General features: G+C 35.4%; 2 protein-coding genes across 2 annotated transcripts; both read left to right on the plus strand.

The window, feature by feature from the left end:
* Positions 1-1,688: 1,688 nt before the first annotated feature.
* LOC127836024 (protein phosphatase 1 regulatory subunit 27-like) lies at positions 1,689-14,965 on the plus strand. Its single transcript, XM_052362442.1, has 3 exons — positions 1,689-1,747; positions 5,908-6,418; positions 14,944-14,965. The coding sequence occupies exons 2-3, from the start codon at positions 5,913-5,915 to the stop codon at positions 14,963-14,965; spliced, it is 528 nt and encodes a 175-aa protein (XP_052218402.1). The 5' UTR covers positions 1,689-1,747; positions 5,908-5,912.
* A 978-nt stretch (positions 14,966-15,943) lies between these two features.
* Positions 15,944-18,572, plus strand: LOC127833867 (uncharacterized). Its single transcript, XM_052359356.1, has 2 exons — positions 15,944-16,078; positions 16,389-18,572. The coding sequence occupies exon 2, from the start codon at positions 16,683-16,685 to the stop codon at positions 18,183-18,185; it is 1,503 nt and encodes a 500-aa protein (XP_052215316.1). The 5' UTR covers positions 15,944-16,078; positions 16,389-16,682; the 3' UTR covers positions 18,186-18,572.
* Positions 18,573-19,036: the final 464 nt, after the last annotated feature.

Consider the following 19,036-nt stretch of genomic DNA (forward strand, 5'->3'; position numbering starts at 1 on the left):
TTTAGATTGATAAATGTCAACATCGGAATTTAAGAGCGCCGGTACAAAACAATAATATAGTTAAGAAATATTTAGCCATTTATGCCTAGCGTCTAGAAAAAAGGCCTTTGCAAACAGCGTAGACCCAGATGAGACGCCGCATGATGAAGCGTCTCATCAGGGTCTGCGCTGTTTGCTTAAAAGAATTTCTGTAAGAAATATTCTAAATATATAAATAAATATGCTAGACATCCCTTATTTTGGAAAAAATTGATCCAATTTAGAAGGATGGGAGAGTCAACTAGGCATACATGGGTTGAAAAGAAACAGAGATTTACACACCTGTACTCCCTGCCACTGTCTTCTGGATTACAACCTATCGCTGTAACCTAGATGTTAATAGATAGTTTTGCGTTTGTAACGCTTGAGACCTGTATTGATTTCTAATGATGGTTACTCACAAGCGGACACGTACGTGTAAACTATTTCGCATGTTATTTCGCTCCCTGGTGTTCAGTGTACTTTAATATTGTGATGTGATAAAGTGTACTTTAATATTGTGATGTGATAAAAAGTTGAAAAATGGCCATTTCGACAATCTGTGAATAAGTGACTTTAATAACCAAGTTTATATTCGCCTCAGCTTTTATTGCGATCAACTCTGTTTTATGAGGTATATTTAAAAGAAACATTGTGTAGAGTTACATTATGTAACTATGGCGTTCTAGGAAAACCGGGCTAAATGACTGTGCGTGAAGTGTCATCCAAGATTAGCCTGTGCAGTCCTGTTCAGGGACGACACTTTCCGCTTAAACTGGATTTTGTTTCGAAAAGACTTCCTCAAAAACGAAAAGTTCCATGAACACGTAATGTTTGGGGACTTCATAGGGTAATCTGGGACAACACTTAACGCGCACGCATAAAGCCCAGTTTTCTCAGAACAAGACTCTAATGAAAGCAATAGGATTGTCTTCAGATAATGAAGTGTCACAATAGGATTGTCTTCAGATAATGAAGTGTCACAATAGGATTGTCTTCAGATAATGAAGAGTCACAATAGGATTGTCTTCAGATAATGAAGTCTCACAATAGGATTGTCTTCAGATAATGAAGTGTCACAATAGGATTGTCTTCAGATAATGAAGTGTCACAATAGGATTGTCTTCAGATAATGAAGTGTCACAATAGGATTGTCTTCAGATAATGAAGTGTCACAATAGGATTGTCTTCAGATAATGAAGTGTCACAATAGGATTGTCTTCAGATAATGAAGTGTCACAATAGGATTGTCTTCAGATAATGAAGTGTCACAATAGGATTGTCTTCAGATAATGAAGTGTCACAATAGGATTGTCTTCAGAAAATGAAGTGTCACAATAGGATTGTCTTCAGATAATGAAGTGTCACAATAGGATTGTCTTCAGATAATGAAGAGTCACAATAGGATTGTCTTCAGATTATGAAGTGTCACAATAGGATTGTCTTCAGATTATGAAGTGTCACAATAGGATTGTCTTCAGATTATGAAGTGTCACAATAGGATTGTCTTCAGATAATGAAGTGTCACAATAGGATTGTCTTCAGATAATGAAGTGTCACAACTTACACGTTCTGTCCACGGGCGGTTGCTACGTTGGCTTGATTTTCTCCAGAAATCAATGAAGACTTACGTCGTCTGCTTGTCAATTACTCCAGTCGGAATGCGGTTTCATGTGTACACTCAAACGGAATTACAGCGAGATCCGCGATATTGGAAAATGAAATACGTGTAATTTTGTTCATTTTTGAATATTATTTGAGCAAAGCATGGTTACATTAACGTGCATATTATTTATGTGGATTTTACCTTATTTGCAATACAGACCAACCTTCATACACATGCCGCCTGTGAATTACATAATGCACATTGCGCACTTGCACTAAGACCGTGTTTCCTAGAGCGAGGCTTATTTCAAGCATTTCAAGCGTAACCGCAAAGTACGACGTTCTGGTGATCAACAATTCGTTTCCTAAAAATCCCGGTCGCTTTGTAGTTTCATAATACTTGAACGATATCGAGTTTAAAATAACAGATTCCTGAACACGCGATGGCTCGAGTTGTCTCAGGATGAACGTGTCGGTTACATTCGCATCAAACTTAAGTAAACTGTATATTCCATTTGTACAAAACGCGATCGTAGTATCTATAACCCTTTGCACCGAAATAGGTAAACGTAAAATAAATAATATTAGAACGAACACCATTTGAATGTGCATCGAATTGAGCCTCGCTTTGGGAAAACGGGGCTTAATGTATTGCGAAAAGTTTCGCACCAGATTAGCCCATGCTGTCTACGCAGTCTAATCAGGAACGACTTTTTCCGCCTTCATGCATTTTGTGTTGTTGTTAGTTATCCATGCTGAAAGTGTCGTTCCCTGCTAGGCCTGTGCGGGCTGCTTATGCTAATATATGACGATTATTTATGCACATGCATGAAGTCCAGTTTTCCCAAAGACTGAATTATCATCGATCGCCAGGTTCATACTGTAAACATGTTACTGTTTGAAGTTCGATTATGTATACGATTAATTGTCCAGGTATATACTATAATAAAATACACGTGTCGTTAATCGATACCTAATGTTTAAGCATCTTTCACGGAACTTCTCTGCGATGAAAACAGTAAGACACTTGCGTCTATTTCTGTCTGCGTTCTGAAGGCTGCCGGTAATATATCTTCTGGCTGCAGCATGTGAATTTATACGTGTGCCAAGTGAAGGGTGAGAAAGCAATGTAGAGATTTACTGCGATGCTATTTCAAAGTGGACTGGAATTTTACATATCTTTAGTGTGTTACTATCGTTATGAATCAGAATGTTTTAATCACGTATACTTACAAAGATCTAAGTACTAAGATTTAGAAGATCTGAAGTGTTGGTGAGTAAACAACTGACTTTGTGTTACTCAATGTCAACGAGTTAAATAGCAAAAGCAAATAAAAATACATTATTTTAGTAATCTGTAATATTTGTGTATTGTTATTAAATGTCTCGATGTATTTGTTTAAATGGATCTTTTCACGGTTTGGTAAATTGACAAAAGTGAAAAAAGTTGTTTCAAATTCGCAAATTTTTGGTTTAGTTATGATATTTGTGAGGAAACATTATTACTGAACATTTGCCAATGTCTAATATAGCCATTATATGCATCTTTTGGCGATTTAAAAACCTAAAAATTATAAAGCGTTGCAACGCGAAACGATTGAATAATTTGGAGAGTTCTGTTGTTGTCGTTTTAATTTGTTAAACTACGAAGATTGCTTATATAACGTATAAAATACGCATCTTATGTATGCTTGGCAGGATAGCTCCGTTGGCTTATGCGTTTTTACTTCAGGATTCCGGGAGTCACTGGTTCGAGCCCTGCTGCGGGATACTTTTTTTCCTTTTTTAAAATTTTATTTTGATTTTTTACTGGAGCTTTTAAAATTTAATGTTTACATTTATCAATATAAAGCATTTAATGACAAACTTCAAAACATGCCAAAATCTGTGAAAAGGCCTCTTTAAATGGTTGTGGGATTTAATGTTTGCAAACATGAATGTAATTAAATTATGCTTATATGTAATCTCAAAACTATCCTATTTATCATTAAAACATTAACAATTAATGTATTTAATAATACCAATAATTGCTGTAAATACAAACAATTTCAATTTTTATTGTACATTCATATTATGTAGTTCTGATGGTTTTTGAATAACACCAACAATGGTTGCACGTGTACATCAAGATTGTGCACATGTCCTTATGTTCTCCATGCATTTACTATTTCGATGAAAACTATCAGCACGTTGATAATTTTTTATGAATCCTTACAAACTCCAAAAATAAAGGTGTATTTCGTTCTATATTGCATATTTTCACAATAAATACAAAACTGGTGTTATACCCAGTCATTAATCACGAACTTTATTTAGTATATCATGATACATTTACGTATGCTATTCACACTCGTATTGTATAGCATGATTGAGATTACATTAGTAAATCAATATGTAATATATTATTTTTTATTTAATTTAAGATGCAACTAAAGGACTGTTTCTTTATATAGACATTTGACAACCAATACAATTGTAAATGCCTGAGCACCGCAACGCGTTCCAATACATTAATAGCACTCATCCTTTCTATCGATATAGCAAGTTAAGAAAAATTTAAACTGATTTTTTAAACAATGATTTCCTTGTTGCTTTATCAAAACATTCCTGTTTAATCTTTGTTCACTTACACACGAACAGGGTTTATCAACGATTGGTAATCGCCCACCTGTACAATCGATTAGAATGATGTTCGTGCTTTCGCATTACACTACCGGAAATCGAATTGACTATAGAAATACAGATTGGATTAGCAGAGTCCCGAATAAACTCAGTATCTTAAGTGATTATGAGCCTCGCTTTGAGAAAACGGTTTCTTCTCATATATCAGGTCATAATATACTAAATATTTTTCCAATATAATTCAATGTAAAAACGACAACATTAAGCGAAAATAATGCATCATTTTGCACAGGGACCCCCATAACCATTCCTTTTCTTTAAGGCCATTCTAGGCGGAAACGATTTATGCACTAAAACAAACCATGTACAAACCAAGAAAGAACTTGAAATAAATCAAAAACGACTGTTTTTTAAACTTTTTTCCGGCCGTTTTCTAGTGGAATGTAACATTTTTCAGTGCAGTCCGTACACGCTAATCAGGGGCGACACTTCCGCTTTAATTGTATTTTTAGGTTAAAGGAATTATATTCTTAGCGAAAATCCAGTTTCGTCCATGATAAGCCTGTGTGGACTTTAACCAACGGTCGATGCAAAGCATGCGGGATTTAAACCTAAACATAGCGGTCTTGTGATGATTAAGTAACCGAATTTAAAATATCATAAAATATGTTATGGTGCATTTAGAGAATACTATGTTAGTGTCATTGTTTACTTGAATTTATCGACGAATTGAAGAAAGGCGAGGCTCAAAAGAAAGATGGCTGCCATTTTCAACTTTCAGAATTTGTGCAAGCATGATGCAGCATTTATCCCCGCCTTTATTTTTAATTTTTAGTCTACAAATAACTCTTCTTTTGATTTACTTTTTACTAACTGTCATAACTGTCATACAAAAGCCAAACCTCGTTCGGCCAATGATCTTCTCACTAAAGTTTTTGTTATGATTAGAACAACCACATTAACTTTAGTCAAGTTTTGTATGCTTCCACGATGAGTTGAAAATCTGCATAAGGCATACGCGATTCATGTGTTCATCGCTTTCTTCCTTTTCAATTTAAAAATAGGTGATGAAAACAACGACCGATTCATCAAAGAAAGTACCCTTTAAATTCTTTGTGAATTCCAGTAAAAAAATAAACAATAACAACAATTCACCGCAATTATAAGATTTAAACACTCTTATAAGTCACTATTCTCAATCCGTCAATTATCCAACAACAACTCTATTTAAAACACGCGTTTTTCAAGAAAATTCGACATAAAGAAATTTAAAATGCAATCCCAATGGTTTCATGAGAGCAATATATTCCAACACTTTTACTCACATTTTGTCATAATGATCCTTACTTAACCCACAATTACGTCATATATTAATTCAACAGCGTCTCAAAATGCAAAAACACTGAGTGAATGATGCAAGCGAAGTGACTTAATGTCAGATGAAAAACGCATGCTGTTTGGCGATGCGTTTTGCATTTACCTAGAAAATCAATAGAAACACTGCGTTGGGTTATAAACTTACGGCTTTTATTCTTAAACTGTACATGAAGAAGCCGTGTAAAGGCTTGTAGGTATGTGAAGCAAACGTTTAAATGACACCTTAAGTTTCTTTCTATAATATCATTTAGTTGTGGAATATATATGCCTTTCATATCGTTTTAGTGAGAATGAGCTCCTCGGATGAAGGAGGCCATCTGGAGGTCTTAAGTTGTGAAGCTGACGAAGAAGACAATGAGGAAGGCCCTTTGTCAACCAACAGCAGGAAAATATCATTCCCAGTGGATTCCATCTTTAACGCCATTATACAGGACGGCGACGTTGCGGAGTTGCATCATATCCTCTCTCGCCGTCTGTCGGAAATCAACATAAATCAGAAAAACCATAGTGGTCTTACTGCACTTCACTATGCCGTTCTCACCAATAATTTAGATACAGTCAAAATGTTGATAGCTTTTGGTGCTGACGTCAACGCTCAGGACGTATACGGGTTTAGCGCGTTACACACGGCAGCGGCGCTGGGAAATATTGACGTAACGTCCTTGTTGATTGTGTTCGGGGCAAACGTATTCTCGCTGACAAAACAATCCGAGTTGCCGATTGATTTAGCAAAGGATATACATGTGATAAGAATCCTGATGACAGAGATGTGTCAAAGAGTGCATGTGGATTATATGTGGAGATCTATAGCTGTTTATTATTTAAAGCATGCAATGTGCTTTTTCACTTGGTTTATAATCAGTATATACCGCGTTATTTTCATCTCATTACGATTTGTTTGTCAATACGTTTGTAAGTTGATTCAAGGAAATTTAGTAACTGCTTTCAAACGTCCTCGACATAAACACATTGATTTGACCAGCGGAACTGAAGGTGTTCTCAGCGAAACTGAACATGATCTCGATCCGTTGTTTAACTCGTACCATTCGAAATCGGATTAAATAAATTTCCATTGAACTCTTCCTAATACATTGGTCTCTACTGGTCTTATAACCGGGTTCTAGATGCAAACATTTGATATTGCATATAGTTATAGAGTTAAATTTGTGAAGTTGATAAATAAACTGATCCACAAAATCAGTCTGTAAATTAATTTACCATATTTATTGACTATTCTTACAGGAATATGCATTAAATGAGTGTGGCGTTTAATATTTTACATTTAGCGATGGAAAACAGGTTTAAATAAAAAAATCAATGCAACAGGCACATGATGTGTGTTTTTAAGTAGATTGTCTCACAACATGTCACAAGATTGACTCATAAGTTGCTACTGACTTTCATTTAGTCACAGTAATACAAATATCTCAAATGAAATCAAAACTATCAATGGGCTTTTTAAAGCTTACACACATTAGCATGTTTCGGTATATATCAATAAGTTCTAGTATGTCAAATAATGCACATGTGATACACTGAGGAATATTCGTTTCAGTGTCGGATTGTTTAGATAAAATGGCATGAAACAACACGCATTCGTTGTATGAATCGGAATGACTTAGGGGGCCATTTCACAGATTTTGGTATATTTTGAAGTTTGTTATTAAATGTTTTATATTGATAAATGTCAACATTGGATTCAAAAAGCTCCAGTAAAAAAATCAATAATAACATTTAAAAAAGATAAAAAGTCATCCTGAACAGGGCTCGAACCACTGACCCGTGGAGTCCTGGAGTAAACGTCTACCACGTAGATCACTAAGCCATCGGTGCTAATACAATGTCTGATGTATTTTATACTTTATATAAGCAATCCTCGTAGTTTAACAAAATATAACGACAACAACAGAACTCTCCAAATTATTCAATCGTTTCGCGTTGCAACGCTAAATAATTTTCAGTTATTTAAATAGTAAAAGATGCTTATAATGGATATTTTAGAGCACGGTAAATGTTCAGTATTACTGTTTGCTCACAAATATCACGAAATATCATAAAAAGAAAATGTGCGAATCTGAAACAACTTTTTTTTATTTTGTCAATTTACCAAAACGTGAAAAGGATCCTTTAGATTCGCGTCGACTTCCTTCTTACATATTTAATGGCCTATATTTTTGTTGATGTCAATAAGACTTGCAATGCTCTGAAAAATATGGTTTTGAGCGTCATTAATGTTGTGTTTATTTTGCGATGAAGTTAAATTTAATGGGGGTGGGGGTGAGGTGGGGGGGATAGGATCTTTTAGTAAATTGCGACCTTAAATCAATCTCTGGAACATACGGCGACATTTCGGACTACTTCAAATATGGCCGCTCCCAAAGGCATTGGTATTCAAGTTGTCAAATGCCAGAGAAAAGGTTAACATTATTAGGAAGCTCGAAGAATATATTAATGTAAGATATTAATTGCACAAAGCATAGAACGTTGAGTAATATGTGGTACCGTTTAACAGTGGAATAATTTCAGTTTTATCATTGAATATTATAAGGAAACGTGAGAGGAAATGGAATTCGGAAATAAATATTTTTCATCAGGACGCTGAGTAATCAGCAGCATCATTGCTGTTGAAGTATGCAATATGCATACACGTGTTTCATAGTCATGGTGTTGTTGAAATATGCAATATGCATACACGTGTTTCATAGTCATGGTGCTGTTGAAGTATGCAATATGCATACACGTGTTTCATAGTCATGGTGCTTTTGAAATAAATCACTTATATAAGATTAGAATGGTACTTGTACACAAGTAAAATAAATCGTTGCACATTATTTGTATTTTAATGACATATTTATCATAAAATATCAAATATGATTACAAATAAAAAAAAATTCAATAAACATAATAATATATGAGTCTGTTATATCAATTTCGAAACTTATTTACTTCTACATTATGCATAACTCATTTTTTTGCAACTATCTCATTTAGAAAGACCTTTTTCAGGGGGGGGGGGGCTTTTTGCAATAAAAATACATTCTGTATTCATGAATAAGTAACGAAACAGATGTAACATGTTAGATCCCGGTAAGATTCCCACACTGCCAGTTAATTAACTAATTAACTTATTCAGTTACTGTTATTTAATGAACTTAACAGTAAAAGTGTTGCATTTTTACTCCCATACACAACAAGGTCTTGAAAAACAAGCCATCGAATTGGCATTGTTGTGGTTACTTCTAGGCTTTCAGTTGTTATAATAAGCCACTCATGCATTTGAGTAGTATTAGTTACACCGTAGTAACTAGTAACTTATGGTGTATGGGATATACACCCTCAGTAATTTCATACCATAAGAGAGCGAAGCTCGAGTATGGTATGAAAGTACTGAGGGTGTATATCGCAAACACCATCCGTAACTAACTGTGTAACGATTATATCTTAAACGACTACTCGATTACTCGGGGTGTACGGAAATTACTCGGGGTGTATGGAAAATACTCCATGGGCACGTGACCGCTCTAAGCCACTCGGATCAGGTCATTTTTTTAGGAGGTGAGATATACCATTATACAATTATTGGTCACATGATCAGAAGGTACTTCCAATTCATAACTCTATAACCTCAGCATCAAGTCAAGTACAACTACTAATAACCTACTAAGCCTGTATTCTGCAATAATAGTATGTATTTATTAAATACACAATTTTCTGTGTTTGATTGGCGCTGGTTGAATGGGTGCCATGCACATAGAGACTAACAGGTAAAACCATGAACGTTGTGTAGTACTTTAATTGGCAATTATAGCCTGTGCTGAATGAATACACAATTGTCTTAGGTCAATTAACTTCAGTTTAAGCTTTACAACTGTTCTCATAATGAAATGTTATGTGCCCTGATTCACGTTTGGTTTGAGTAGTTTTGTAAAATCCGTAAATTTATGTTCAAGTGAGACTTTAACATGATGAACTAACATTGGAGACCGGTAGTATATATGGTCAAAATGTGCAACAAATTAACGTTCACAGTGCTCGTTCATGAAAATGTCGACAGGAAGATTGGCGCATGTTTAACAAGAGAAGGATCAGACATAGGGTATATCAATGCAAGATGGCTCAACGACAGACACGAGATCTATTTTACGGAGGATTCCAGATATGTATCACGATTGAGCATATATGTCATTCAGGACTCGTACACAACAAACTTAGTCTGATACAACGGATATCATTTGAAGACAAATCTTGTTCGCACGAAGTTCCTAATTGCGTACCACAGACAGGTCACCGATTTCTTTCAAATCTCCGACGGAAGCGGAATACCGTCGTGTCATAGATTACTTTTGTGTAAATAGCGATTGTGAGATAACTTCGTCTGCTTGAGAAATTGATCATATTATGTTAGAAGCAGAACTAGCGTTTGTAGACAAATACATGTAATGTTAAGAAATACACAAGAAATTATAAATACACGAGTTTTGTTTTACCCATAGTGCTGTCAGTTTGGACATGTATGATATATTTGGCATGCTTAAGTATTTTTACTTTTTGCCAGATGTATTTCAGAACCTATGTGTACTAAGTGTTTTTCTACCTGTACTTAACTATACACTTATATTTACCCTAGAAATGTTTTACCCATAATGCTGTCAGTTTGGATATTGGATCATACATCTATGATCTATTTACAGTGCTTAAGTATTTTGACGTTTTGCCAGATATATTGCAGAGCCAATGTGTACTGAGTGTTTATCCACCTGTACTTAATTATAAACACTATAGTTTCACTGTATATGGACATATAAACTCGAATACAATAACTACACATTCGTATTACTCTTGATCGCCAAACTGAAGATAATACTGACACATATTTCTATGACAACTTGTAATAAACAGCGTATTTATCTACAACTGTACTTAACCCATTTATGCCTAGTGGTCTCTCCCATCCTTCTTAATTGGATCAACTTATTACCAACATTAGGGATATCTAGTACAAGTATATGTATTTCTATATTTAGAATATTTCTTACAGAAATTAATGAAAGCAAACAGCGCAGACCCTGATGAGACGCCGCGTCATGCGGCGTCTCATCTGTGTCTACGGTGCTTGCCAAGGCCTTTTTTTCTACACGCTAGGCATACATGGGTTAAGAACGGGTGTTACTTAAAGAAGTGAAGAGAACATCATCCCACACAAAGTAATCATTTAAAATTACACTCGTGGTATATCAGGGTTATTGAACGTCTAAACTCCTCACCGAGCGGTTTCGACTGAAGCGTGAAATGTGGAGAGGCTTTTAATCACTTCCAGATGTGAAACGGTTTACGGCTAAGATCAATCGCCTCTTCATGCTGCGATATTACATGTCAGATTCTGCATGCGTTCATTAACGAAAAAATAGTTATGATATTATATTTGTTGTTCAATGTTAAAACGGTTATTTTAATACGTGCAAATTATATTGAGGATGTTTATTGGCTTTGGCGTTTGATCAAATTTATTTAGATATCGACTCCTCTATTGAAAATAGCATTTTTTTACTACATTAACTAGTGAAATAATTATTCGGTTATTCGTCTTAAGATAATGTGCCTTTCCCTGTTTAAGTGGAATACACGGACGATATTGCGCATGTGCAGCCTAGATGGAACACTTTTTGCGACATTTGAATAACAACATAAAAGATTCAAACATTACATTTCAAAGGTGTTACGGAAACAACAAAATAATTTCTGAGTTGTTGTAGCTGAAAATTATACAATCTTTAATATATAGTTTGTTAATTCCTGTAAATATAATAGAACTAACTTAAACAGTTAATTACTGCATGTTTATTTTTACATTAAAATATTTCATTCTTGTGATGTTGTACTAATGTATGACTATTTTCATAGTAGTAATGAATACTTATTTAAATATGGCATAACTCTTGCTTTGTGCTTTGTGTTTTTTATTTGCATATTTGCTAAAAGACAAAATTGTAATTCTTAAGTTTAATAAATATAATGTTCTGTTTTCATTATATAATATAAACGTATTACTACATTATTAATTTAATGTAATCTGATAATATAATATGCTATCTAACTTTATGTTTTTACACGATCAGAATGGTTAATATTTTGTAAACATCTTAATCAAGAAGTATCTGCGGAGCGTGAACGGACAGAACGGGAGTATTAAGTATAACATACACTTATCACAATCTGGCATTGTCAATGACTTATCAGAGTCAATCTACATGAAACAATCTACTTAAAACATGACATGTTCTCTTATGTTATACGCACGATGGTACCGCATGTCACGTTAAATATGTACTGATCGTGTTTCTGATATACCACAATCCCCCCCACTGAGACGGGACCATGTCAATTCTTGGGGTAAACCTTTCAGAGACTTGTTAATTAGTTTACCATTCCTGCCGCTCTGTGAATAACTACAACCGTATGTGGCGGTCAGGATGACCGATAGCAGTGTATTTTCCGAATCAGTTGGAATGCAGTTTTTAAGGATTTTCTGCCTTGGTTGGACCCTGAAAGATATTTAAGCAACATAATCTATTGAACATATTGTGTTTCTTGCCTTGCGGTAAGAACTGAAACTACATAAAGAGCACTCGTACATGCTCAAAGTTTGAGCCCGGGATCTTTATGAGCAAAATCTGACGCGCTACTTTTGCAACACTTGGGTTTCTGAACTTATCTTTGTATTTTAAACGCTTTGCAAATAATAAGGCGCTTTATCATTTCACTTAGTTTAATCGATGGTTGTAATAAACTAACCGATATTTTTAACAATTGTCTAAGTACGAAGTATTTGAATTGGCTTCATATTCTCTTTTGAAATTGTCATTTTGCACAACTGTGAACAAGCCCCTTTATATCTTCAAATGTCATTTTACCGGATTGTTTCTATGTAGGTTTGTTCCATTTAAATAATAGTCATGATTGACCAATATACTATTGGTTAATAAGAGTTTTCTAAATGATGATCTTGCTATGACCTTACTTATTTGCCAGCGGACATTTAATATACCATAAATTGTTATATGTGTCGTTTATTTTAGAAGCGTGCTCAACCCATTTACAGTTGGTCTGCTATTTAAATGGTGCAACAATCCTCCTCTAGATTAGGCTGATAGTACACACAGTCTTATTGCACATTTTGATTGGTTATGAGAAAGATAACCGGAAAAATTAATGTATTAAAATAATCTAACTTCTTTTTAGGTTAAAGATGTAAGGAGAACATGTATATAAAACATATAAACAATTAAGTTAAAGTACATTAAAAATTAAACTTTAGAAGAATATCTTGAATATAATACTCAACACTATTTAGTTAAGGTACGTTACGAGTGGCTTGCTATAAAAGTATAGTACTTTACTCAAGAAAAGTATCAGCAGGGGAGCATGCGTATACGGGAGCTTAACGGCTTTAAGTGAGGTTCGTTAGTGAGGAACTTACTTCCAAGATGGCATGATGTTTGCACATCAAATTTCTCGAGCGTTACGTAAGTAGACAACATATTTGTGGATGGTTTTCCCTAAATAACTTTGTATTCCCGACGTTAACGATCTTGAAACAAACTACCGCGGGAAGCACAAACACCGTAGAGACGAAAGGGCGTATTCATTTACTACAAATCCAAATACACAGTGGTTTAACTGTTGAAAATATTGCGGATACATCGTTCAAATCATTATATTTTATGGGTTCCTGTGGTTTTAATCGTATTATAAATTATCTTGTATAAGTTTCATTGGTTTAATTAACATTTTTAAATTTTAACATTCATGAACATAATATGTATTGTTGTTCCACATAAAGATAAAGAAACAGTGTATTATTTATTAATGTATATATTATCACACGTACTTGTCATATACATTAAACATATATTTCCACATATACATATTCTGACAGCATCCACACTGGACATTGACAGTCGCCACAAAGGTTAATGAGTCCAATGCCATACAACATATTGCAAGTACTCGTTCATATGGTACCTGTGTGGGACATTTCATTGGTTTTATGTTTTGTTGAGATTTTCTGTAGAAACATGTTCCTTTTTGTTAACATATGGTCGTGATCAGTCACAAGCGTACTTAACCATCCTAAGACAGGTCTGAATATCAGGTATGTGGGAAGTCACAACACATTTAGCTCTTTTTTCGAATAATTGAGATCGGGTCTCCTTTTTTAGCATAAGTTACCGTGGCCCTAACAATTCCTTGGTATAACTATAATGAAATGCGAACATTCGAATAATTTATATCTAACAATATATGTAGCCGAGCCGGAGAGAAAGAATGACAAAGTCTATTTAGGAATGAAGCGGTACATCCTCAACTTAATTACATGTTGTGGTGTTTGAATATGAACTTATTTGATAAAATTACAATATGCAGACGATTGTACATGCGAAATTTGTTATAAAGACAATAATAATAATGATGTATTACAGTGTCGTGTCATATTGAAATAAAAATTCCGTGTCTAAATCCGTGACAAAGATCCACATGCGACTCTTTGATGTGAATTGCAAAATAATCCGCACGATCAATCCCTGCAACTGAAGTTAAATATTGAGGAACAAATGTTTAAAAAATGGATCTTTAATTGTTATATTTTTTAGTCTATGTATTGAGCATTACGATTGTTAGTACCGAAAGGCACAGGGATAAAAATTTTGGCATGTAATGTCATAAGGTGGTCATCAATCAATTTTTTTCTTATCATGCTCAAAGAATAAAAAAAATCCTTGCCCTAGATGTTAGTTGTTTTCCTAAAATGTTTCCGGTGATCTTAAAAAAACCCATATCAGATAAAAGTTCAATGTCCATAGGTTTGGCATTTGAAATGTTATATGAGTCGTGTTCTGATAAAACTGGGCATAATGTATGTGCGTAATATGTCGTTCCAGATTAGCCTCAGCAGCCCGCACAGGCTAATCAGGGACGACACTTTCCGCCAAAACTATATTTTTTTAGAAGAAAAGACTTTCTTAGAGCACTCATGGTAGCCCTGTAATCTAGAGTACTCATGTTTTCCATGTAAACTAGAGCACTCATGGTAGCCCTGTAATCTAGAGTACTCATGTTTGCCCTGTAATCTTAAGTACTCATGTTTGCCCTGTAATCTAGAGAACTCATGTTTGCCATGTAATCTAGAGTACTCATGTTTGCCCTGTTTTCTAGAGTACTCATGTTTGCCCTGTAATCTAAAGTACACATGTTTGCCCTGTAATCTAGAGTACTCATGTTTGCCATGTAATCTAGGGTATTCATGTTTGCCCTGTTTTCTAGAGTACTCATGTTTGCCCTGTAATCTAAAGTACTCATGTTTGCCCTGTAATCTAGAGTACTCATGTTTGCCATGTAATCTAGAGTACTCATATTTGCCATGTAATCTAGAGTACCCATGTTTGCCATGTAATCTAGAGTACTCATGTTTGCCATGTAATCTAGAGTACTCATGTTTGCCCTGTAGTCAAGAGTACTCATGTTTGCCCTGTAATCTAGAGTAATCATGTTTGCCCTGTAATATAGAGTACTCATATTTGCCATGTAATCTAGAGTACTCATGTTTGCCATGTAATCTAGAGTACTCATGTTTGCCATGTAATCTAGAGTACTCATGTTTGCCCTGTAATCTAGAGTACTCATGTTTGCCCTGTAATATGTAGTACTCATGTTTGCCCTGTTTTCTAGAGTACTCATGTTTGCCCTGTAATCTAAAGTACACATGTTTGCCCTGTAATCAAGAGTACTCATGTTTGCCATGTAATCTAGAGTACTTATGATTGCCCTGTAATCTAGAGTACTCATGTTTGCCCTGTAGTCTAGAGAACTCATGTTTGCCCTGTAATCTAGAGTACTCAGGTTTGCCTTGTAATCTAGATTACTCATGTTTGCCCTGTAATCTAGAAGACTCATGTTTGCCCTGTAGTCTAGAGTACTCAGGTTTGCCCTGTAATCTAGAGAACTCATGTTTGCCCTGCTTCACGATTCTGTAGTCTAGAGCACTCATGTATGCCCTGCTTCACGATACTGTAGTCTAGAGCACTCATGTTTGCCCTGCTTCACGAAACTGTAGTCTAGAGCACTCATGTTTGCCCTGCTTCACGAAACTGTAATATAGAGTACTCATGCTTGCCCTGCTAAACTGTCAATATTACGACACCTGACTTCCAACCTATTCATAAAACCAATCGCGACTATCTACTATCTATAAATCGGAAGATAAACCTTTATGAATTTATATTGCATACTCTTACTCATTTAAACGGTAGTATACTCAACATCACTTGACTCGCGGTATAACTTGTCTCGCGGTATTTCGTTGTGCGCCACCTAGCCGATGTTTACATTGTCTACAAGCTGACCTACTTTCAGTTTTCATTGAAGTAGTATTTTCTGGTTGAAAATGAGTGGAATACTGGTAAGTTTGTTCATTTTCTTCGTTATTTATATGTTTTTCATTAAAATGTATTAACAAAAACTAAGAAAATAAGAAAAAATCGGTACCTGTCAACCTTTACATCGATGTTTAAAAGTTCGTCTGCCATATCAATAAGGTCAGACAATACACATTATAAAACGGTTAACATAAACTAATTCCCTTTTCAGTTTTGTTAATAGGTCAGGCTCAACACTTTCATTAAATTATGAATATAAAAGTATTGACAATGTCATTTTAATTAAAGCCAACAATGAAAGATAATTAGCCAGATCTGTTTGATTTTTTTCAGAAATTGAAACAATGCAGAGACAAGAAGCCATATGAAAGAAATAATCTGCAAAGGGCATATGCTGCTACATTGTCCGGGATGTCTGTGTATCGTGCAGCAAGGGTGTATCAGGTGCCTGAATCAACACTGAGGGACAGAACCAGACAAAATGTGGCGGTCGACTGTCATCATGGGGCAAACACACTATTTACAACAGATGAAGAAAGGAAATTGGTTGACCATATTGTATACATGGCAGACATTGGGTATGGCTACTCTCTAATGGACATCCAGTACATGGCATAGAACTATGCAATGTCTCTTCACAAGCCTGTTAAGGCAAAAGAACATCTTAGCCAGGGCTGGATGTATTCTTTTCTCTCCAGGTGGGAAGAGCTAAAAGTCGTTAAGCCCCAATGTCTCTCTCTATCAAGGGCTAAGTCTGCATCCAAGGAAAACATTGACAAGTACTTCCAAGAGTTAAATTCTATTCTCACTGAACATGATCCGAAGCAATCTCCACAAAGAATTTTTAACATTGATGAGTCTGGATTCTCAACTGAACATAAACCACCCAAAATAGTATGCGGCAACCTGACCAAACCTCAAGCAGTAACATCAGCCCGAACGAAGACAGTCACTGTCATTGGGGCTGCGAATGCTCTTGGCAACCACATACCACCCTTTTACATTTTCCCAGGGAAAAGGTGGTGTGATGAATTGCTAGAAGGTGCTGCCCCTGGATCACATGGAGGCATGACTGAAAGTGGGTTTGTGAATAGGGACCTATTTGAAAGATACCTGAAAGGTCATTTCACCAACCATGCAGGACTGGTAAAGGGCACAGACAAGCCAACAACATTGATCCTGTATGACGGTCACAAATCTCATGTGTCACTGACTTTGACTGATTGGGCTAAGGAACATTCAGTGGTATTGTTTGTATTACCACCCCATTCTAGCCATCTCACCCAGCCCCTTGATATTGGTGTGTTTGGACCTATGAAACACCATTACAATAACGAGTGCAAATCATACATGCATGCTAACCAAGGGGTGTCAATCACAAGATATGAAGTGGCTCGGCTGACTGCAAGACCATACGGTAAAGCTTTTTCCCCAGACAACATAACAAGTGCCTTCAGAAAGGCTGGTATTTACCCCTTCAATCCCGATGTGATCACATCAACAGCTACAGCACCATCATCCATCTACAAACATCCACCAGAAATGCTTAGAGATGATGCCGAAAGTACAAGTGCTGCAAACTCAGACAACCAGGCCAAAACATCAACTTGTAAAATTAGTCGAAACTTCTTTGAGGAGAGAACAATAACAAAAAATGTGACTGTAAAACCAAGAAAAAAATTCACACCACCATATAAATTACAAGGAAGTCTCATGTCTGATAAAAACATGGAACAAATAAAACTCCAACATCAAAAGAAAATTCAGCTGGAAGAAAACGCGAAGAAAAATGAGAAAATATCTAAATCAAAGCAACCAAATAATCAAACAATATGTAAATCCCCAAAAGCAACAACATCTGGACTGCAAATCAACCGGGTCAACCAGCATGGAACAGGTGCTGAATCTGAAACTGATGGTGATGAGGAGGAGGATCTATCGGATCTATGCTGTGTATGTTCCAGGTCGTCCCCTCCACAGCTGAAGGACATACACACACTGGTCATAATTAAATGGGGGCAGTGTGACAAATGCCAACACTGGGTCCACTTGACATACTGCTGTGATGTGAGGGTCCTGAGAAGAGACAGCACATTTTTGTGCATTCACTGTTGTTCTGCTGAAGAATGAATGACAACACTGTTTACTCAAATAAAACAATAAAATATATGAATAAACTTGAAAAACTATAACATTTCAACAATAATATCCCTTTGCAATAAATTTGGTAATGATTTTGAAAATTCAGTGTAAAATAACCTCAATTATGTAAGGGTAAACATGTTTGACCTAATTACCGCGACTCAAGTGATGTTATAAACTAGGACTAAAATGGCCGATAGCCATTCGTATTTTTCAGCGTTGTTTCGTTTTCTTTGTTAATTTTATACTAGTTTTATCATTTCTGATAAATATTATGATGGGATTAAATGAAAAATATTTCATTTGATTGGTAAGTTGTGTTTGGATGTTTTATTTCCGAGAATACGATTAAGTACCGCGACTCAACAGATGTACAGTATATGTTAAAGAGAGTATGCACGATTTGTATATGTGTTAAATTGTAATATATTGATAAAAGTATGTTACACTTATACAAAATAGGCGAGAAAAATTATACATTGAAGACGAATTTCATAAAATGCAACAAAGACAAATTAGCGCCCCGAGCCGATTGTGACGAAGATATTTCGTACATTTTTTCGTACAATAACCGAAGCGTTCGTCTTTTTATTAGGATCAAAGTTAGTGTTCGTGTGTCGTATGAATAGATATCGTTGCAGGAAATTATCAAAGTGCTGAAGGCACTGAATTTGTTCGCTGTTGTATAATCTTAGACGCAACTCAGTTTTCAAAATTATGTTATAGCTTTTTATATCGCAAGTTTGAAATTATCACAACCCATTCAAATTTATAAAAAGTGTGTCTTAAATCACAGGTCGAGATGTGTTTTTTTCAAATCATCGATACAGCTAATCAGT

Source organism: Dreissena polymorpha, chromosome 6 (assembly GCF_020536995.1).
Source record: "Dreissena polymorpha isolate Duluth1 chromosome 6, UMN_Dpol_1.0, whole genome shotgun sequence".
Taxonomy (NCBI): domain Eukaryota; kingdom Metazoa; phylum Mollusca; class Bivalvia; order Myida; family Dreissenidae; genus Dreissena; species Dreissena polymorpha.